The sequence below is a fragment of the Ambystoma mexicanum genome, chromosome 8, assembly GCF_040938575.1.
Source record: "Ambystoma mexicanum isolate Mex_15411 chromosome 8, UKY_AmexF1_1, whole genome shotgun sequence".
NCBI classification, from domain to species: domain Eukaryota; kingdom Metazoa; phylum Chordata; class Amphibia; order Caudata; family Ambystomatidae; genus Ambystoma; species Ambystoma mexicanum.
In genome coordinates this window covers 300,877,114-300,900,640 of record NC_090929.1, presented here as the reverse complement: position 1 = coordinate 300,900,640, position 23,527 = coordinate 300,877,114, and the positions used below count along the sequence as shown (strand labels likewise).

Sequence of the window (23,527 nt, the reverse complement as noted above, 5' to 3'; positions counted from 1 at the left end):
AACTCGCTCACTTCACACCTTCATCATACTGTCCCCAGGCTGGATGGCTTACGTTGCAAAACAGGGCAAGATTTAAATTTCTTCTCCTGGTTCACAAATCTATCCATGGTAAGGCACCACTGTATCTATTCTCCTCTATCCAACTCTATACACTGTGGGACACGCATTGTATCAAGAGAGACACAGACTCGAGTGTTTGTTTCAAAACCTTTATTTACAATTGTTCCTGGGTTAATTTCTGACTGCCCCTAAATCTAAAGGGTTAGTTCCCTTAACTGATGTTTCTAAAGGCTGTCTGTGTAATAGTCCAACACAAGTGTCTTTCTTTCTAAACCTATGCTTGCCCTCACTCCTTAAACAAATGTGTTAGGAAGTCTTTTAAAAAATAGTGGTTCAACAGGAAATGGGAAACCAAGGTTGGTTTCAGGTGGTCTGCTAACCAGGTGTAGTTTGGTCAATGTGATAAAAATTAAAAATGAGTTCAATCTCAAAGGGCTGTTGGTAAGACCTTTGACACAGAGCCCTTGCAGTAGTCTCATATACCTTTGGTGTCTTTGGGTTTCTTGGTTGTCCCTTCCCCAAGCTTCAACTTGTTCAACTTTCAAACACCACAAAAGAAATATCACACACTTCCTTTTGAAGCTCCTCAGGTTCCCTTCTCCAAGCTTCAATCCTTACAACACTACAAAACAATGTGTCTCCAACTTGGTTAGGTCTCTCCGGGTTCCCTTCCCCAAGCTCAGGCCCCTTTCAGTGTTCAACACAAATTCAGTTTTGTCAGGATGTACTTAGCTTTCTTTGTTGGGCCTCTCAGGTTTCCCCTTCCACAAGCTTAGGCACCTTTTTGGTTTCAAACACAAGTTCAACTTGTTGGGATGTACCGTTCCTTTTAAACACATTTCTTTCACACACACTTAACTACTTCACTTGTGGGGTACAATCGGAGACTTTCGAAACCACCTGGTTCTTTGCTCCTCCTAGGTGTGACCACTCTGATCGGTTACTCTTTATTCCTTGCTCTTCTCTTTCAACCTTTCACTTTCAGGTGCTTCCTGCACCCCTTCTTGTTTTCCTTGCCTTTTTGCTCGTGCACACTTGCACATTTCCTTTGCTTTCTTATCGTTCCTCTTGCATTTGTATTTTATTATGTTGTATAGTGCTTTTTACCAAAGCGCTTCACAGAGAACAATCAGCAGTACATTAAAATAGCAGTAGGAAATGGTGTTCAGGGTCGACCGGTTGCAATCAAACAGGCGATTGACGTGAGTTTTTAAGGAAGAGCGAAAGAGAGGATAGGAGGTGATAGAGCAGAGAGATGGAGGAAGGAGATTCCAGTAGAGCAACCGGTCGACCCTGAACACCATTTCCTACTGCTATTTTAATGTACTGCTGATTGTTCTCTGTGAAGCGCTTTGGTAAAAAGCACTATACAACATAATAAAATACAAATGCAAGAGGAACGATAAGAAAGCAAAGGAAATGTGCAAGTGTTGGAACGAGCGGAAATGAGATTGCGCACAGGGGACATTGAGTCAAAAAAGCCTAGCAGAACGAAAAGGCTGAGAAGGGGAATAGAATGAGAGAAGAGAGGCGAGGTAGACTGGGGCAAGACCATGAAGAGATTTGAACACTAGACAAAGGAAGTTGTATTTGAGCTGATAGTGAATGGAAAGCCAACCGAGAGAGTCAAGGGCAGAAGAAATGGAGTCTCGGTAAGAGAGCAGGCAAAGAGATCGAATAGAGGAATGATAGATTGATTTGAGATTGGCAAGACGTAAAGAGGGAAGATCAAAGAATAAAACCGAGCAGTAGAAGAGTCTTGCGGACCTCACATCCTTTTGTTTCACTGTGCACTCGTGAATGTGTCGGTTTCTTTCTCATGCTTCCTGCATGCTTAACACGCAGTCCTCTTTCCCATGTGTGCTTTGCACTTCTCTTCATGGTACACGCTTTGCACTCTTTAAACTCTTCACATGCCTTTATTTTGCTTTTTCTTTTCTTCCACGCCGCTAGCGCATCTTACTTCTATTTCGCCTTCTGTTTATTTCTTGTACTTTCTGTCCTTTACACACTTTCAAACCTGTCTGCTCGTTGCCGCTTTAAAACTGTCTTTCTCCTGCTCTGCTTCAAACGCACGCTCACGAGTTTCTCTTACCAGGTTGCATCACGTTGACACGCAGGCCCTCTGGATACACTAGGTTGACGTCAGGGTCTCACCACCTGCCCCTCAGACTGGCTTGGGACAGGCACACGCCCCAAGGGAACAAGTATTTTCCCAAACACTACCAGCAGGATGCAGGTTGCCTTACTCCGGCTCCTTGGAGGCACGGCTCCCTAGCCACGCTGCAGCCCCTCATGAACACTGGGCCAGTATCTCGGCACAATATTCTCCTCCAGGCTTTCACTCCTGCTGCTCTCTGCTCCCTGGCTTCTCGGGTCCTGACAGCATCCTCTGCTCGCTCTTTTCCTTGTGAAAAACCACTCCTTTTATAGTTGACAAAACAGTCAAGTGGAGTCAGGTGTGAGTGGTCATTATTAAATGCCTGACCCTGTCTCACTCCATTAGTGGGACAACCTCAGTTCTTCCTACAGTAGGTTGCCATTACTTTCCCCATGTTTCTATGGGTAATCTTTACTGCTCTTAGTTGCCGCCTGCTCGTCTCAGTATTTGTTTGAAATGGGGAGGGGGAGCTGGGGTGAGATTGAAAATACCCCATGAAGGGTGAGGAAGAGTAGCTTGGGGGATTATTGGGACTGGTGGAATACTATGTCTCGCCTGTGGGTATCCTCCTTCCAATCCCTTGTGACCCTCCACTCGGGTATCCTCCCTCGCTTGTCCATCCTAGGGTCGGGATCCAAAAGCAGTGGCCCTTCCCTGGCCCATGAATGGAAGATCCTGAGGGAGTAGATGGGGAGAATACAGTCAGGTTTCTCACAAAGACTTCTTGTAATCTCTGCTCTGCCTCCTACTTCCCTTGTGGCTTCTCGCCCTCCCTGTGCTTCCTCTTGATTCTGCTCTTTCTCTCTTCTTGATCCACTTGGATGGAATTCTCACCTCCGAGTTATCCTCTTAACCTACCATCACTATAGGCATCCAGATTAGAAAAGGTGAGTTTTTATAGCCTTCCTAAAAAAACAAATGGTTGACTATTTTTCAGTTCAGCGAGCAGCTTGTTCCACAGCTGTGCTGCTGCAATGGAAAAGGCACGTCCACCAAACCGAACATGGCGGAAAGATGGAACACAGCAGGCCGATTCGGACCTCAAGGAACACCTGGGAAGGTAGCGGGAAAATTTAGTATAAATCTTCTGCCCCCTTTCCATGCAGAGCACGGTGCACAATAGAGTGCCTTAAAATCAATGCGCTGGGCCACTGGTAACCAGTGCAGACGACGCAGTAACGGGGAGACCTGGGCACCATAAGGTAATCCAGTCGCCACCCGGGCTGCAAGTTCTGGAGGTGCTGCAGGCAACATGTATCCCTCGCCTCTAACCTGCCTCTATCTCCCACTTCCTATGTTTCCATTCTAGCGCTTCACCCACCATGGTCACATCCTAAGCACAGCTAACTGTACCGCCTACCTGCACATCATAATGTCCAATGTTGGTTGTCCTTAATATATGTATCTCCACTCATGCATTGTCCCTTGTGACTGTTCCATGTACTCCCCTTCACAACCTGGTTAGAATATACTTCAAACTTACCCCATTGTAAGAAGCTTCCTGTCAAATCTGATTCATATCTACTGTACTTTCTTTAGTGATCAAAAGAGCATTGTCCCTCCTGTATATAAATAAATCATTGCAAAAATAATAAGGAAATGCTGTTTGTTTGCAGGTATCGAGTGTGATGGCCAGGACAATAGGGAGTACACTGAAGTTGCGCTGGATTCCTTGGGTCTCAGAGTACCAGAGATTCTGGGTTCCTCGTTCCAAGGTCAGTGTCACCATGACATAAAATAATCCATGGACAGTGTGGGTAACACACTTTAAGTGAAAATTAACATTTGTTTCCCCAGAATTTGTGATTTTACAGATTATAGTAATTTGAATTTTGTCCCATTTTCTTTGCAAATTTGCTCAATGAGGATAGCTTGGTTTACATTTCTATGCCATCAAATGGTCTTGTTTCTTTGCTTTGTCCAGTTTACATCATTGTTATGCCCAAGAAGGGGCATTATATCTGGCCAGTCACTGCATTGGTTGTCAGAGGCCAGGTATGCTAAGCTCAAGGTGTTTTGCAATACCCTCTCGTCCATGTTCTATGTTGAGTTTAATTTTTAGAATCTGGCTTGCACAGATTTTAGGAGACCACCCTAGTTATAATGAACAGGGAACTGAGAGGTTAGTCAAAACCCAATGTAGGTAGCAATGTGTGACTGGGGTTAGGGTCCCTGAGTGAGTCCACACAGTATGGCACACACTAATGCAATTTAGACAGTCCAGTAGGAAAGTAGTTATTTATTATGGACCAATTGTGCACACTTGAAAGATGTAGTATTATCACACAACACTTTAATACAAATATTTCTGATGCATGTGAATCTGCTTATAAACACATGCTGTGCATATAGTCTGACATCCAGTGCTAATCGCAGAGTATTGCATCTTTTTTTCAACGATCAAAAAGAGATGTCGACATAGGTGGCACTGTAACACTAGTGATGTGTAGATTTTGCAAAATCTCTTGCAGTCGAGGTCCCACCAGATTGTTTTTTTCCACCTGTCTAACCGGTAGCACTAATGTGGAGCTTGTGGGATATAATATTGCTGATTCAATTCGTAAGCGGTTCGCACTTAACCTCTCGACTAATGGTTCGCCGGCTACTTGACGTGATCCTTCTGTTGACCGACCGCTCAACAATTTTCAAGCTGCCTCAGCCCTCTGGCCTGTCCTCATAATAGGACATGCCGGACTTCGCTCTGACTTATTACTGACTTCTCTCGAGAATGCCTTTTCTTTACCCCTCCTCATCTACTTTCCTCAGTCCGGATGCTAATTCCCTCTGATATGGAGAGGACCCCTTTTAAATTCTGCCCGTCTTGCAACAGCAGTTTTCTTTGGAAGGATATCCATTGCCAATGCAATCAGTGCTTACCTCGCGATCATGACGAGAGGCGCTGTCGCCTCAGATGAGGAATCTTTCGGCAGGCCCGGCTCCGACTCTGAGGCCGTTGACCCAAAAGGGGAACCCTCGAGTTCCCACGTGTTTGTCCCTGGCCCCACTAAGTATGGCACCAGCAGCGCGATGGATAAGTCACACCCCAGCGACAAGGACACTCGCGCATCACATGCTCATAAGCACACAGCCCCAATGCTTTCCTCAATGGATCCCTTGAGAAAGCCGTTGATTAATGAAGACGTTTGAAGCCTTCTATGGATACAGGTCCAATGACCCAAGCCCAGCAGAGGTAGAGCAACACTATGAGCAGGTGGAGTTCCACAAACTGAATAGCATAGACAGAGACTATCTAGAGGGAGAAATTACGAGGGTGGAGGTGGAGGCGGTGGCGGTGATCAAGGGTCTTCCGGAAACGAAGCTCCGGGACCAGATGAGCTTACGGCGAGTTTCTATCAAATGTTTTGTACGAAACTGTGTCCCAAGTTAGCGACCCTCTTCAACTCCTTCACACAGAGAGGCAAAGTGACCCCCTCGATGGCAGAGTCAAAAGTGGCAGTCCTCCACATGTCCAATAAAGATCCTAGGCACTGTGGGTCATATCGCCCCATTGCTCTTCTAAACATAGACGCCGAAATGTATACAGGGTTCATTAGATGGAGACACATGTGAGACAACACATGTAGAGAAGCCCACTTAATAGAGAAATCCGAGAGATGTGAAATCCCGGCGGACCTAATGGCGCTTGATGTGGAAAAAGCATTCGACCAGGTTGAATGGCAATTTCTCTTAGAGGCATTGAAACAAATGGGAGTGGGCCCGAAGTACATTAAGAGGGTAAATTCAGTATACAGCAGCCCCAAAATTAGACTTTACATCAACTCGTGTTTATCGGAAACAGTACAAATCATTTGCCGCACGAGACAGGGCAGCCTGTTGTCTCTGCTTCTATACACCCTATACTTAGAACCTCTGTGATCCTTCATTATGCGAAACACGGTTACATGAGGCATAATATTTGCGGTGAGGAACACAAAATCATTGCCTTTGCTGATGACATGTTGATTACCCTGATTAGGCCGGAGATCTCAATACCTGCCATTGTGCAGGAGCTTTCAACAGTGGAAAAAGTGTCAGGGCTAAAGATCAACATGACAAAATCCGAACTCTTAAATTTGGGGCTTTCACAGAACCACCTGGGGTAACTGAGGAAGGACTCCACCCCATCCCACACACACACACACACACACACACACACACACACACACACACACACACACACACACACACACACACTTCAAACTGGTAACCAACACCATGCTACAGTACCTTGGGGTAAACCTGACACACTATCACGTCCATGTATGGGGCCAATTACCCTGTGTGACTTACAAAAAGTAAAACTGGCCTGGCTAGATGGACCCCGCTCAGAATATCATGGCTGGGAAGGATAGCCTCCATAAAAACTGTAGTGCTCCCTAGGGTGCTCTACCTTTTCGAGTCCCTCCCACTTAAGGTCCCGGCGTCGTTCTTTAAATCACTAAATAGAATAATATCCCAATTCATCTGGAAAAACAAGCACCCAGAGTCGCATTGAAGACCTGATGGCGCCAAAGTCAAAGGGGGGGGGGGCTTGACCTCCCAAACGTCGGGAATTACTATTCAGCGGCCTGGCTGAGAGTCCTGTGGGAATGGTTCACAAATGACAGGTTAAAGCCATGGACCAAGATGGACTACCAGGCAGTAGCAGGTTCCCCCTTAAGGGATGTGCTGTGGTTAAATAAGCAGGATAGACCCAAGAACATAGGGTTGGGCCAGATACTCACTAGTGTGCGATGTGTGGGATAGACTAATTATCCAGGATCAGATCTCCACAGCCCCATCCCTATTCACCCCAATGTTTGAGAACCCACAGTTTTCCCCGGGAATGGCACAGGGCGCCTTTGCAAAATGGAGGATGTTGGGTTGCATAAAGGTGGGTGACATGTTTGAGGAAGGCGAGATCAGATGGTTTGTAGATTGCAAAAAACACCTGGGCCTGCAGGAAAGCAACAGACTGGAATGCTACCAGTTGAGACATTGGTTGCAGCAACCGGACATTAGACAAACTGGGATACTGGCCTTGACCCCGTTCTAAAACTTTATAGTATCACACACAGGGGACAAACAGCTGATTTCAAGTCTATATGGGGTATTGCAATGTGAAGGCCCCACCAAGAGGTGGCCCTACATGCAAAAATAGCAGAACACATTGGGGTAGGACATATCGGATCGCCAGTGGGAATTACTATGGGCACACATCCCGAAACTAACTAGTTCAATTTCGATCAGTGAAGCCTGGTACAAGGTGATGGTGCAATGGCACTATACCCCTGCGAGGCTACATTCAGTTTACCCATGGACCGCCCAGGAATGCTGGAGGGGATGCTCAGGGAGGGGAGACTGGAGGCATATTTGGTGAGACTGCCCAAAGTTGCAAGGTTTCTGGGGTGACATCAGATCTCAAAAATGGTCCAGGGGCCCCCCTGATTACTCCCAAAAAGAAAAAGAATGGATGTGTGACCTTTTTGACCTGGAATTCCAAATCCAGACAAAACCCCAACATAAGGCGTACATGGTCTCACTTATAGCGGTGTAGGTTGTAATAGCGAAGGCCTGGAAACGGAAAGACCCCCCCCACACGAATATAGAGTGTAAACGGAAAGCATGGGGCATAGTTGCAATGGATTTGATCACACATCTGATCAAAGGCAACAGTGACCAGTTTCGCCAAGACTGGGGAATGGTATTGGACTTCCTATAGGGGTATTACTCTATGCAATGGTACCCCCATAACTTGAAGATTTTGGATATAATGTGAATTTAAAGAACCATTTAAACCTTCGGTGGGCCCCTCTGAACCTCGTGGCTCCGCGCCCCTGCCTTCGCGGCCTAGGCATGGCGATAAATCCTCGGTTTCAGTGGGCGCTCCTTCTAAATCCCCGGCCATCGATGCGGTAGCGTCGAAAGATGCACCGAAGCAGATCCATTCGTCAAACACTCCCAAAGCTTCAGGAGAAGCTTTCTAAAGTCACTTCACAGTTTTCAAACCCCAAGAAGGCCTCCCCTTCTTGGGACTCTCCTCTTTCTAGGGCCATGCAGCAGGACCCAGCTCCATCTGCCCAGCCCGTTCCTCCTCCTGATGATTCAGGCTCCCCTGAGTGGACCACATAGGTTTGAAGCCTGTATGGACAAGATGGCAGAATTCATTAATTTCTCCGGGCAATTTGATGACATTCTGAAACGCCATAGGCCTGTTGATTCCTGTCCCTCAGAGGTCAGATACTGCTCTAGCCAGGTGCCCAGTTGCCATCGTTAGGTGGGGGGTGGGCACCTTCTGTACCCGGATTGCCAACACCATGCCTTTGGCGAGCTACAGTGATGTTCAGTGGGGACTCGTCCAGGAGGGCCTCCACTGTGTACCAGAACCTGCTTGCATTCGGCTTTTAACCATAGTTGCAAAGGGATGGCAAGTCACTCAAAATATTCATAAAAGTACCATAGATTCTGCTGAGACAGTGGGACGTGTCCCCGCCAAAGGAACTCTTCTAAAATGCCATGAGCAGATAAAGAATTTGGGCACTAAGCCAGAGACCAATTCTGCTACAGCATTGGGTCTGGCATGGATTCACATGCTCATGAATATTACCCGTCGTCAGGCCGGGAATCCTCGGTAAAAGAGAAGTTTCACTTTCACTTGTCTTGCTCCTCTAAACCAAACACTGAACTCTGGGGCATGCTGCACCCAGCCAATGACTGCCCTCTCCGTAAGCCCCTCCTCTGGCATCAATCTTCAGATTTGTACTGCACGTTCAAAGATTGGGAGTCCACGTGTTTTGCTCTGAGCTTTTCTTCATTTTTGTGATTTTTTTTTCGAAAAAAGTTATATTTTTGTCAAATGAGAGCCTGTGTGCTCATTCGCTTCTTTGAATGGTAAGCAGGGATCTGTTTTTCAGTGTTTTCAATACCCCTCAGGGGCAAGAATAGTTGAAATTTAATCGAAGCTTCCAGAAGGCCATTGCGCCCACACTGGAACCATGTCAGAGGAGAATGAGGGAGGCACCCTCTTCAAGCTCTGCCACAGCTGCAGATTGAGAAACGGGATTGTAGAGGACAAACGCCTCCAGTGCCTCTGTCTCCATCCGGACCAGTGGGAAGCGGATTGTGAAATCTGCCTTGGGTTATCCAAGCAGACTGTCGAGGATCGCCACAGTAGGTTGGCGGCGTGGTGTGAGGCAAGCAGGGGCATGCTTCACCCAGGAGTGGTCGGTCCGAAGAGCGAGCTTCTAAGTCCTTTGAGGGCTCTCCATCCGTGTGGGCCCAAGACGGGCCAAGCACTGCGAGTCCGTTGCCGTCTGGGTCGCCGCGCAAGCGGGGCACGCTCATCTTCACTGTCTGCCTCCATCTCCTCCTTGAAGAGGAAATCGGCTAACTCAGGGAAGCTGCTGGAGAAGCCGAAGAAGACCAAGGCACAGGGAAAGGTGTCCGACCTGCCACTGAAAGCCCAGGTGGTCCAGGCAAAGTCATCCTCGGAAATCGAGCTGGTGGTGGCTGCCCTCCCGAAGGCAAAAGGGGCTGACATGGTCCAGGCGGCCCTGGCGGCACACAGATTCCCTGCGCCTGAGGCGGGAGGCTTCGGTCAAGCCGGTGAAGACGCCGGAGAAGAGGAGTCCATCCCTAAGCCCTTGGCCGGCCCCTCAGGATGCAAAAAAGTGGAACTGGGGAGAGAAGGCCTCAACTGTGCTCCAGGGCATGGCTATTTCTTCCTCGGGATGAGGAGGACCTGGTGTCCATTTACTAGATCCCAGAGGACGTGGGGAACAATGACAGTGGAAACTCTGAGGGGAACGATGGCAGGAATGCCAACGATTTGGGCGCTGGGCTCAGCAAGCCTACCCCTCGCACCCCCCAACACATCTAAGGGACTCTTCGTTGGACATCCTCTCGACCTGCCACACTCTGGTGTCAGAAGAGGATGCTGACGGCAGCGTCTCTCCACCGCCAAGGGCTTCTACCCAGACGACGTGGGGTCGTTCCATGCCATGGTCGCCAGCGTGTCTGAACTTTTCCAGCTGACGCCAGAAGAGACCAAGAAGGAAGGTTTCCTATATCAACGGCGGGAAGCCAAAAGTAAGACCATTCTGGTGGTGCATCTCCTGGACAACATTTGGGATGAAGGCCTGGTGCTGATGAGAAACCCGGCCTCTGCCCTGGCGAAGGATAGACTAGAGAAAAAGTCTGCACCCAAGTGCCTAGCTTTGTAGCCTTGCCCAGACTCTGTGGTCTCTGCGGCAGCGAGGAAGAAGTCACCTAACCCCCAATTTTCAGCCTCCATTCCCCTGGACAGCAAAGGGAAGAAGTTGGATGCCATGGGTAGGAAACTGATATACTTGGCGGCAACGACAGTCAAGGCAGCTAACGTACTTGGAATCCTGGCCAGATACAACAGGGCGCTGTGGTATAAGATGGCCCCGTTGCTGGACTTTCTACCCGACAAGCGGGATGAGGCGCTTTAGATCCTCCAGGAGGGTGAGGTGGCACCGGATCATGCCATCACTGTGGCCCTGGACATCACTGACACAGGGTTCCGACTGATGGGGAAAGATGTCTGCCTCCGTCGTCGTGGCTGGTTGAAAGCCACCAACTTCAGCCAGGAGGTCCAGACAAGGGTGCTGGACATGCCCGTCGGGGACAACCTCTTTGGCAAGGGTGTCGACGGATCATTGCAGGCCATTAAGACAAACGCTGTGTACCCTGGGCACTCTACAGCAGCACCGCCTGTCCTTTCGTGCCTCTGGTGGAAAAACTGGTAGATCGTCGAAACGCTTCGGCAGCGGGTCCTCTTCATACCGTCAACCCTCCTGATTTACGACATTTGGTCAGGCGGTGCCAAGGTTTTCGGTGGATGTGGCCGACATCTCTCCCAAGGCGGCACGCAGGACCCAAACCAGGGTTGAACCGGCCAGGACGTTGAGCCCCCATTCATGTACCCTGGTGGGAGGCCAGCTAGCGGGCTTTGTCAGATCCACTGACCGATGGGTGCTGGACGCGCTCTCCAGCAGACACACTCTAGAGTTCCAACAAAAGTGTCTGCGGATACCACCAGTGGCCCGGCAGGGGCAGCACATCCCTCAGTTCCTGCAGCAAGTATGGGCCATGATAAGAAAAGGGGCGATAGAGCTGGTTCCAAGGCGACTCCTGGGCTCTGGAGTCTACTCTAGATACTTCTTGGTGAAGAAGACAACCGTGGGCTGGAGGCTCATTCTAGACCTACGGTGTCAACAAATACCTCAAGTCCCAAAAATTCATGATAGTCACTTTGCAGCACGTGCTCGGCCAACTGGAGGAAGGAGACTCTGGAAGTTCCTGCTCTTCGTAATACAGGGAAGGCACTACCAGTTAGAGCCCTTCCCTTCGGTCTGAAGTCGGCACCCACGGTGTTCATGAAGTGCCTGGTGCCAGTGGCGGCCCATCTGTGTCTACAATGGATACATGTGTACCCGTACCTAGAAGACTGGCTCAGCCGTACCAAGTCAAGTGAAGTAGCCGTCGAACACACGGGGAGGACCATCCGGCAGCTGACGGATCTGGGGTTCTCTGTCAACTATCCAAAATCCTGCAAGATGCCATTGCAGGATGCGCTATTCCTGGGGGCCAGGCTCAACACAGTCCCCTCGAAAGAGAGGATAGCGGCCAAGCTGGGCAAGGTGCAATGGCTGTTGGCACTGAAGACCGCCATTTGCGCCCTTAAGCCTTAGGATCAGTGGATCTGTGCTATATAAATCTTAAATAAATAAAATGGTGCTGACCATCAAGTCACTGCTCGGCATGTTGTTGTGCATTTACCTGATCCGAGACTGCAGGTTGCGGATGCGACTCCTTCAGGAATTCCTGGATGCTCGGTGGATCCAGGTGTCTGGAAGCTTCGCAGACAAGATTGTTCTCGGCGAGGTCTGTCAAGCGATAAGGTGGTGGGGAATGTGCTTCTACATCGGGGGCACAGATTTCCAGAGCCCCCCACATCAGGAGACAGTCACCCCAGACACTTCCCTGGAGGGCTGGGGAGCCCACCAGGACATCTCCACCTCGGAGGTCTGTGGCTACCGGAGGAGGGGGATCTCCACATCAATGTCCTGGAGCTGCGCGTAGTGGTCTGGGCCCTCAAGTTGTTCCTTCCGTCACTCAAGGGCAAGGTGGTGAGGGTCTTCACAGACAATACCACCAGGATGGTCTACATCAGGAAGCAGGGGGGTCACCAGATCATTGGTGCTCTCCAGAGAGACATAGGATTTATGGCACTGGGCCGTCACCCAAGAGATGTTCCTCATTCCTTTTCACCTGGCCGGAGTCAAGAACACGATCGCTAACTCCCTAAGCAGGGAGCTGTGCTCTTGCCACGAGTGGGGAACTTAAGACAGGTTTAAGTGGACAGCCTCTTCCTCAGATGGTGCAGACCCCAGATGGATCTGTTGGCGACGGTGGCGAATTCCAAATGCCAGAGATTCGCCAGCAGGTTCCAACAGCCAGGGGGGAGCATGGGGGGGACGCGTTTTCCTTCCCGTGGGAAAGCCTGTTCCTGTACGCGTTGCCTCTCCTGCTGCGAGTCAGAAATCAACTCAAAAAGTGCTGATGCAGGATGATCCTCATTGCCCCGGCGTGCCCGAAGCAGATTTGGTACCTGAATCGTCTCAGCCTGTCAGCAGCTCCCCTGGTCAAGCTGCCAGTGGTCACAGATCTACTCGCCAGAGAACAAAAATGACAATCCTACATTATGACCCAGGATCGCTGAACCTGAAGGCTTGGCTCCTGCAGCCTTAGGGTTCAGAGGGTACAAGCTTCCGGCGGACTGCGGGGAGGTCCTTGCCACGGCCAAAGCTTAATCAACTCTGAAGTGCTGCGGGCACAAGTGGAAACGTTTCGCAACATGGTGCCGGAATCAGAAAATCACCTTCTGATGGTCATTGCCCTGCAGATTCTTTCCGTACTTGTCTTTGGCCAAGGCGGGGCAGGCTCACGCCTCCATCGTGCATCTGGCGGCTATCTCCTGCTACACCAGGTCTCCAGGACGTTCTTCTCTTTGGTCCCTCCGTCTCGTCAAGGAGTTCGTCAAAGGACCATTTCGATAATGCCTGCCGTTGACGGCAACGGCCCCGACGTGGAAACTGAACGTGGTACTGACAAGGCTCATGGGGGCTCCCTTTGAGCCTATGCATCAGATCCCTCTCGTTCCTATCGTGGAAAACGGCTTTCCTCATGGCCATAACCTCTGCCAGGAGGGTAGGTGAGATCTAGTCGCTCTCCTGCAAACGGCTGTATCTGACTTTTCACGAAACAATGGTGGTGCTGCGGACACACCCCTCCTTCATGCCGAAGGTTCTGTCGGAATTCCACCTCAACAAGCCTTTGGTGTTGCCTGTGTTCTTTCTGAAACCTTTGTCACCAGCTGAAAGGACTTTGCACTCGCTGGATGTGGCTCATGCTCTGAAGTTCTATGTGGCACTCTCAAAGAGTTTCCGGAAGATGTCTCAACTTTTCATGAACTTTGGTCCTGTGAACCATAGGAAGGCTTTGTCCAAGGTTTCCATCTCCAGGTGGCTCTCCGGCTGTAACACTGTCACCGATTGGCAAACGACTGCTGCCCGGCTGTCCAAGAGCCCATTCCACCAGTGTGATCGCTGAAACAATGGCGTTCCTGTCTGGTGTGTCCCTGCTGGACATCTGCAGGGCTGCTATGTGGAGGGCCATGCACACCTTCACGAGATTCTACTGCGTGAATAGGGATTCCTGGGAGGAGTTCAGGGTCGGCGAAGCAGTGCTACGCAACCTGTTCGCTTGAAGGTGAGTCTGTTCCGGAGGTAAGAGTAATTAGTTGTGGTTGTGTATTGTTGTACTGCTATGTATTCTTTATTCATGAGCAAGTGAATCTATGCCAGACCCCATGCTGGAGAAGAAACAATTTACTTACCTGTAACTTTTGTTCTCCAGCATGGGTCTGGCATGGATTCACATGCAAACCCTCCCTCCTGTTTTTCTACGGCTCTTAGTCATACTGCCACTTTACGTGCTACCAAATCTGAAGATGGCTGCAAGAGGGGGTTAGGGAGAGGGCAGTCATTGGCTGGGGCAGTATGACCCAGAGTTCAGTGACTGGTTTACAGGAGAAAGACAGTTTGTAAGTGAAAATGAAACTGTAATTTCTTTTACCGAGTATTCCTGGCTTGACAGGGAATATTCATCAGTATGTAAATCCATGCCAGACCCATGCTGAAGAACGATATTTAATGGTAAGTGACTTGTTCCTTTCCTCATCCTTTAAATTACTTGGTGGTTACAGGTCCTCTCCCAGGTCTACCCGGTCGGGGGGCTTCTTAACATCTTTTACACACGCATGGGAGTGGGTCACTTCAGATCAGTGGGTACTATAGACAGTCGCCTACAGGTACTGCATCGAATTCCTCCAGCCACCCTGCTACCATCCACCTCAGAGCAGACGGTCATCCGAGCATCTGCGAATCCTATTGGAAGAGGTCCTGGTTTGCTAGGAAAGGGAGTGATCGAGGCCATCCATCATCTCCAGGTAAACAACAGTATTTATTCAATATGCTTCCTTGTACCCAAAAAGGATCTAACCATGAGCCCTGTTTTAGATCTGCTTCCTGCAAACAAATGTCAAACCTCAAAAGCTTAGGATGACAACGTTTCAGGAAGGTAATCCCACTGTTGCAGCTGGGGGATTACATGGCCACATTGGACATGAAAGATGCATACTTTCATATTTCAATGTTGCCAGTGCACAAAGTACCTCAGGTTCAAGATAGAGGACACTATCAGTTCAAGGTTCTCCCCTTCGGCAATGACTCAGCCCCAGGGGTGTTTCCGAAGGTACTAGCAGTAGCGGCGGCTCACCTGCTCAGCAGTCCATCCCTGTGTATCCTTACCTCTACTGGCTCATAACCAGAGATTTGTACGTAGCAAGTCTAGGGAATACCCAGAAGACAGATCTCCTTTTTAGTCTAGGGTTCTCTATAAACGAGAAGAAATTGAGCCTTGGCCCAAGTCAAACAGTTTCTAGGGGCCCTAATTCAGACAGAAGACAGTCTTGTCTTCCTCTTCAAGGAGAGTGTTCAAAACATGTTGTTCCAGATCCCTCATTCTGTAGCCAAATGTCTGGTAACCGTACGCAAGGCCATGTGGCTGCTGGGTATGATGGCATCCTGCGTCTTCCTAGTTCCACTTGCCAGTCTGTGCATGCGCCCCATGCAGGAGTGGCTCTCGAGCCAATGGTGTGGGAAGATCTAGTGGTTGTCTTGCCAACCCTTGTTCAGATTCTGCAGTGGTGGTCAAAGGAAAGCCTTCTGCAGGGGGAACCCTTTACCACCCCGCAGTAGAGGCCACTCTTGCCATCGATGCGTCTGTGGGGGTGGGGAGCGGACCTTCTCCAACAGACGGCACAGCGTGCAGTCCCCATCAGTAGCATCCAATCACATCCACATGTTGAAATACTTGCAGTGTTGAAAGCCCTCAAAGCCTTCCAAGCACACTGTTTGGGAGAATTCTCAGAAATGTGCTTATTCCCTCTACCGATGAGACCCCCAGCAACTTTGCTGGATTTTGAGGACTTGATTTTTTTAACCTAGAGAGAGCAAGACCATTTTTCCTCACACTCTCATGTGTTTTAATGTGATTTTGTACTCTGTTTCTCTTTTGGTTGTGGAGTCTGACAAACTCCATAGGCATCATATTTTACATAGTGTCACACAGCACCTTAAGTGCAGTGCCACCGGGAAGTCTTTCAGATTTCCCAAAGGTTTAAATACCTTCTCTGGGAAAAACTACTGTTTACCAGAGCAGTAAAGTGAAATTGACTTGACTTACATTTGTAACTTTCTAGACCCAGCACACACTATCTTACCATAGGGTGCTGGAGGGGTTACATGGTATCCCCTTTGTCTAGCTTCTCATGTAACATTTGTATGTTACCCTTTCCTCACTGAATGGCTGGTGGCAGTGGTTTACTTTTTACTACCATTGTGGGATTTTCTGCAGGCTGCGATCGCAGCCACGGTAAAGCACACATGGGTGCCATTTTTTGTCAAGATGGCCCCGGTCGTCTTTTTTCGCCATATATTTGTGGAAAGGTCCTTCTTGAGATTTACTCTGCGCGCCAAACCAGGTTTGGTCCCTTTGTTCGTTTTATCTTTAGCAGGCTTCATACGTGAAACCTGTCTCTGGCTCCAGGGTGTCTGGCAGGGGCAGGAAGTGAGGAAGGTGCCCGAAACTCCCTGTGCTTAGTCTCCTAGGAGACCCAGATGCTCTCTATGGTGATTGGCCGACTGACTGTCCGGCAAGGACAGCCACCCTTCTGGGTGACTGACAGCTAGGATGGAATGAATTGGAGCGAGCTGCATAAAACGCAAGGCTTTTTGGCTTGGAAGGCAGAGTCGACCACTGGATGAAGAAATCCAAAGAAGAACTTGAAGCGGGCACCTGTTGCAACTCCTGGACCCTTGGTTTGCCAGGTCAAGCCCTGCTGCTCTGCTGAAACTCCAAATTCGTATTGACAGAGAAGCTCCTGCAAGGACGACTCTCCCTTTGAGTTGGTGGGACCAATCCACTCCAAAGTAAGCCACCTGGACATCCTCTCAAAGCTGGTCGAGTGTCCACTGTAGTCGCTTCTGGAACCGGATAGCCAGGGAGAGGAACACCAGTTTGTGTGCGTTGTTTTTAAGCTGGAAAAGAGCTCCAGGAAGATCCTCCGGACTCCCAGGAAACAGGACTGACCGAGCCTGAGCCCCCTCAACAGATACATGAATAATTGATTTATCAAGAAACCTTGTGTATAAGTGTTTATTTAAATACTTGTCACTGTGAATCTCTAACTCCACTACAGCTCACATTGACCCCTCTTGAGATGAGCCTGGCTTCTCTACACGCAACCAACCTTTGTAGTGCAGACTTATATCAAACGTTTGGTTTCTATTGCCAGGGGGTCAGAGTTGTTGTAGTTCGCCCAAAGGGTACTGCATACAATCTTGCTTAACACGCGGGACCCCAGAAGCAAGGAAAGCCCATCTCGACAGCCAGGAACCGCAGTGTTGCTATTTGCGGTAGACGCGAGGAGCTGAAACACTGAACAGACACTTGTTTGATGTTTGCCGGTTGCGAGCGTTGACCATCCCATTGCAGTGCAGGAGTCCCCAGAAGTCCTCCCTCTTGCCATTACTGAGGCCCAGGAACAGCAAGATCTGCAGAGCTGCACAGGAACAGAAATCATCTGCTGCACTTTTTCTTCAACCTAAAGCTACTGTAAAGTCTAAAAGAACTTACCTTTTGTTGTGTAGCCACTTGTCCTCGTTGGAGCCTTGCTTGGTTGCATGTGTAGAGTTGCTGCCAGCTTCTTTAATTCACAAGCCTAATCAGCTTGTGGCCCTACTTCAATTTTCTTCTATTCTACAAAGATTGTTTTTAAGACATTGGAAAAGACTTTCTACTTAACTGCAAGAAGGGCTTCAGTTCACCTTGACTTTTGCTAACTTAACATTGGCTGGCCTAAGATCACTGAATGACTCTTCTCTCTGCTGCTTATGTGTTTGTCTTCCTTCCAGGAAAGGGTTAACTGACTTTTCATTGAGGGGTTGTATTGAAAGTACTTACCTGCCTGAGAATAACTGTTTGAATACTTCTTTCATTCTGAACTCTTTTCTCTTTAACACTACTCCTAATAATATTCTAAATGCAAGTGTGATATATTAATGTCAACAGCACCCTAGCTATTGAACGTCACATGAGGGTGTAGGTAGTGCCTGTGCGTCATCCCAAATGGGTATTTGCTGATTTAGATTACTAAGAGTGTGTATTTTTGAAGTGTATTTGTTTGGCGTTTCATTTTGCTCCCTTCTGAAGAAGGCTTATTTTAACTGACTGTTAAATACATGAATAATTGTTTTATCAAGAAACATTGTGTGTAAGAGTTTATTTGAATACTTGTCACTGTGAATCTCTGTGTAACTCCCCTACAGCTCACATTGACCCCTCTTGAGATGAGCCTGGCTGCTCTACACACTACCAACCTTTGTAGTGCAGACTTCTATCAAACGTTGGGTTTCTATTGCCAGGAGGTCAGTCGTTGTAGTTCACCCAAAGGGTACTGCATACAATCTTGTCTAACACATACACACACACACACCTACAAGGGAAGACGGTTCTTGTCCTTGCAGACAGCACCACGGCCAGATGTCCTATCTGAACAAACAGGAGGGCACGCATTCTCTGGTGCTTTTTCAAACTGTCCCAAAACATTTGGAAGTGGGCACTCGGGCACATGTTCCTACTATCACAACATGTTGTAGGGAAACATTATCTGACAGACATGCTCAGCATGGAGTTGCACCTACCCGTTTAGCACAAGTGGCGATTGCAATATAACATTGATTATGCCTCCAGGTACCCCCAGAGGCGGGCCCATGGGAACGGTCTCTGGGTAACATGGTCAGGGATATGTGCTTCTCAACCGGATTTCCCTTCTCAACAGGATAGTGTACAGTAGCACCTGGAGCATACTTATGCGCAGAATGAATTACCATAACAAATAATCTTGGACTCAAATAACTGGACTGACTCAATGAATATGGCAACATACTACTTTAATATCAGTCAAAATAAAGTAGGAAGACCTGGTGCACAAACAGATTGCGGTTCACACACTCTGGTTACGTTACAGGTACACAAAGGCTTTATACCTAAATATGCATCAGCTATGACTTCATCCTATGTGGCAAATAAATAAGTTAGTCACCGTAGTGACTAACGTACTCCTAGTCCATAGTTCCCTTTTCTCCATACTGTATGGGTGCCCCTCGCTAGAGACGGGAGACTGAACCGTTTTCATCAGAAAAATCATCTTCCCCTTAAAAAATGTAGATGCACGTGGGGGCGGGGCCCTGGGAGCAACTGCTCCCCTGACTACGCCCCCTGGCGCCACTCCTTAGTCCCCCTTGATGCGTCGACAAAATTACCATTGCCTAATGACACCAGTTTTATTAGGGGGTGGGATGTAAGGCGCAAAAGGGACTATGGACTAAGAGTACATTGGGCACTACGGTGAGTAACTTATAATTACTCCTACGTCCTGTCCTCTTTCCTCTATGGGCGATTACAACTAAATGGAGGCCCAGGGTGGGGAGGTGCTCTCTTGAAAATAAGTTCCTTAACACTGCCTGACCAAATGCTGTGTCCGACCTGGAGCCGGCATCCAAGCAGTAGTGCCTGCAGAAGGCAGAGGGCGTAGCCCATGTAGCCGCTTTGCTGATAATCTGCCATGGGACATGCCTCTGGAATGCAACCGCTGTGGCTTTAGCCCTGATCGTGTGGGCATGCATTTTTTCAGGAAGAGGTTTGTGCTGCTCCTCGTATGCCTCTTTGATGACCGTAACCATCCACCTCGCTATGGAAGCCTTGGAGGTTTGACAGGTAGGTTTTGACACGCCAAATGTGACATAGGGCGTCTGATTTGCTGAAGCTCTTGGTCCTGTCCAGGTAGTATCTCAAAGCACACTTGACGTCCAGACAGTGCATTACCCTCTGAGCGTCATCCTTGATGTCCGTGAAGAACGTTGTTAGCACTATCTCCTCATTTAGGTGAAAAGAGGAGACAACCTTAGGTAAGAATGCGGGGTGAGTACTAAGTACCACCTTGTCTTTATGAAAAGTCTACAAGGCTCTGAAGCCACCAGTGCCTGGTTTTCACTAATCTGGTGTGCCGAAGTAAGGCCCACCAGGGGGGCAGTCTTAATGGTGACTAGCCTGATGTCCGCGGATGCCCTAGGTTCGAATGGTTTATGCGCCAGGGCGCCGTACACCACTTTGAGGTCCCACACTGGGTGTGATTTCTTGATGGGCAGATAAAGCCTGGCCAGGCCTGCCAAGTGTCTTTTAACCACCGGATTAGAGGATGAGAATACCTCCTCCGAGTTCTTGTAGGCTCCAATGGCTTCCAGATGGGTGCAGCATGTGTCTACTTACATCCCTGAGTGTGCGAGGTGCGCATAGAAGGATAGCATGTCGTCCAATGTGCAGGTCAACAGATTGACCTCCTTTGATTCCGCCCAGTGGCAAAACCTAGTCCACTTGCTTTTTATACTGGCTCCTGGTAGCATCGCTCCTAGCACCCTGTATAATGTCTAGGTTAGTTTATGACAGCTGCCTCAGTGTGACTTGTTCATGAACCACACGGTGAGGGCAAACTTCTGGGGTTGGGAGGTGGATGACAGTGTCTCCCTGCTGAGAGAGTAGGTGTGCTGGACCCAGCAGAAGGTGCACCGGGGCCTGACCTCACATGTTGAGTGGTTCTGTGAACCATGGCCTTGCTGGCCACCACGGAGCTATCTGGATGATATTGAGGTGCCTGGCCTCCGGATCTTGCAGATTACCCTGTGGAATCTGAGGGAAGGCATACACTTTCATGTCGTTCTACTGGATCTGCTTTGCATCGCCCAGCGAGCCCCTGGTAGGACGCTGACTGGGGGCACCTCCTGTTGTACCAGGTGGCGAAGAGATCCACCTGCATAGACCCCTCCTGTTGAAGATCTCCTGAAGGACCTGTTAGTCCAAAATCCATTTGTAGTTTTCCGCACCCAGCATGCAGAGCCTGTAAGCCTCCAGGTTGGACTCCCCCGGTAGGTGTATTGCTCCTAGGTGCATGTCGTTTACTAGAGCCCACTCTCAAATGTTGACTGCTAGAGTGCAGAGTGGAGGAGATCTGGTGCCACCCTGCCTGTTGATGTAATACATGCTGGTGGAGCTGTCCGTCTGAATGAGGATCGCCTTGCCGCTGATCATCGGGGGGGAAGGCTTTGAGAGCGAGCCAGATGGTAATCAACTCGAGCCAGTTGATGTGGGCTGACTGCTCCTGCCGGGACCATACCCCGTGGACACTGTGGCTGCCCAAGGTAGCTCCCCAGCCCTCTAGGGAGGAGTCTGTGTTGATGGTAACCTGAGGTACTGGTTGACGGAAGGGCCTGCCTATCCGCAGATGGTTGTCCTTGCTCCACCAGACTAGGTCCCTGGTGGAGGTGATGTGGGATGCTGACCAGCTCCGCCTGGGAACCTTTCTCCTGAATGCAGGAGTCTCCGAAGTGCAACTGCAATCGCCTCCTTTTGAACCTCGTATGCGGCACTTCGAGGAGACATGCCGCCATGATGCCGAGGAGGTGTTGGTACCACCATGCCGAGGTCACTGCTCTGCTGAGGAAATGCCCTGTGGCCCTCTTGATGGAAGCAATCTTTCCCTCTGAGGGGAAAATCCTCTTGGAGGTCGTATTGCAGATAAGGCCCAGGTAGGTTAGACTCTGCGTGGGCTCCAACTGCGACTTCTTGAGATTGATCGAAAATCTCAGTTTGTGTAGTGTGTTCATGAGGGTGGAGGTGGTGTGCTGGACTGCTTCCGGAGACCTTGCCCTGAAAAGCCAGTGGTCTAGGTATGGGTAGATGTCGCCCTGAGCAGGGCTGCCACCGCGTTCATGAGTCTTGTAAAGACCCTGGGGGCCGAATGGAGGCCAAAGTATAGAACCTTGTATTGGAAATGAAAACCCATGATCCTGAATGTCAGAAAGGACCGATGGGATTGCCAAATCGGTACGTGTAGGTAGGCATCCTTCAGATCCAGGGAGCACATCCAGTCTCCCACACACAATGTCACTGCTAAAAGCACTGGGGTAATTATCTTGAATTTTTGGAGAAGGGAACGGTTCAAGGTGGAAAGGTACAACACAACTCTCAGGCCAGCATGGTTCTTTTAAAGTATGGGAAAAATCTGAGGATGGAAGCCCCAACCCTGTTAAGCGGCTGGTACTTCCTCCACTGCCTAACTCTGTACTTGTGAGCGAATTTCCGCCAACAGAGTTGCCGTACCAATCTGTGGGAGAGGGAAGGATAGGGAGCTAGAAGCCCGTGGATATATCGTAGAGGATCGATGGGTCCGTGAACCTGGTGCATCCGGATGGCTGTCATGTTTTCTTGCACTATGAGGCTGGGGCTTAGGAGGGGGACTGGGAAAAGCCCTTGCGAGCTACCTGGATACAGCTTGCGCCTGTGCTGGCTCGAAGGATCTGTCCAGTTGTCTGAACAGTCTCTCCTGGAAGCCCCTGAAGGTTCCGAAGGACCGTTTCTTGTCTGAGCACTGGTGCACTTAGCTATATGCCTTGGGGGTGGACTTGCTGAGGATCGATAAGGACTTGGCAGTCTGTGAACTAACTTCATTGAGTTCCTCATAGGTAGTAGAATGGAACAGATCGTCCCCCTTCGAATAGAAGGTCCAGAATACGCTCCTGGACATCAAGGTTGAACTTCGTCGCCCATAGCCAAACCGTACTTCTCATGTCGGTAGCAATACATGAGGTATCAATGTGAGCCGCTGTGGACTACATTATGTCCAGCGCCCCTATTTTTGCTTCAGCAAGCCCAGCCTTGAAGCGAACCTGGCTCTGCACCGGGTAGAAATCTGCTATCTCTCGCAAGAGCCTCTGGTGGACCACCGCCACCGTGGCATCCGTATTGAACTGGTGCAGATGGATAGAAGAGTTGGAATAGATCTTCGTTCCAAACGCTGCATGGATATTCTCCTCCTTACCCAGGAGTGCAGAGGCTGCTGTAGCCGAGGACGATTGAGGCTTAGTGTAGAGTGGTGATGCCACAATCAGAGGAGTGTGGCTGGGGGTGCCCCGACAGTAAGAGGGGGTCCCTTTCCATTTGCCTGAATTTGGCGTTGAGATGCTTTTTGGTAGGTTGCATAGAACGTGGCTTGAGCTATCCTCTTTTTGGCAGGGAGAGAACTTCTGCCAATAGGTCTGCCTCTGGTTGTTCCACCTGTGTCTGGGGGATCCCCAAATACTCAGCCAGGCTCACTAGCCGTTTGTTAAATGCTTTGGCTGATGGAGTGTCTGGGGTGGTCCTCCTCATCTGTGTCCACCAATGTATCTTGCTGGTCCGGTGAAGCCAGAAGTGATGGGCGCAGGGAGCTGTGGCATACTGATCGGCGCTGGATGCTGCTGCGGCAGCGAATATAGGGCTGGTGTGACTGGCACAGGCATGGGCGCCGGTGTCGCAGGGACTGGCGCAGTCAGCTGGGGGATGCGTTGGACCCAGACGAGCTGGACGCAAGGACAGTGTGGCCGTGGCTGCTAGCGGCTGTACTGGAGGGAGCATGTCCCTGATAAAACCCCTAAGGATATTGCCCATCTGCGGGGACCTCATGAGAGTAAGGAACTTCTCAAAAAAACAGTCTTGATAGGCCGGAGGAGTGCTTGATGGAGTCGGCATAGGCCCGGGCCCTGAGGTTGCTGAGACCTAGGCGCACACTGTCTGGCTATATGG

The 23,527-nt window shown here is 49.5% G+C and overlaps 1 protein-coding gene across 14 annotated transcripts in view; it reads left to right on the top strand.

Moving 5' to 3' along the window:
- The window catches only part of EHMT1 (euchromatic histone lysine methyltransferase 1), a 2,375,011-nt gene that overhangs the window by 1,117,097 nt on the left and 1,234,387 nt on the right, over positions 1 to 23,527 (top strand). For all 14 annotated transcript variants that reach the window (XM_069609714.1, XM_069609713.1, XM_069609712.1 and 11 more), the window contains one exon: positions 3,838 to 3,936. In XM_069609714.1, coding sequence (XP_069465815.1) covers positions 3,838 to 3,936 — 99 coding nt within the window. The remainder of the gene's footprint in view (positions 1 to 3,837; positions 3,937 to 23,527) is intronic.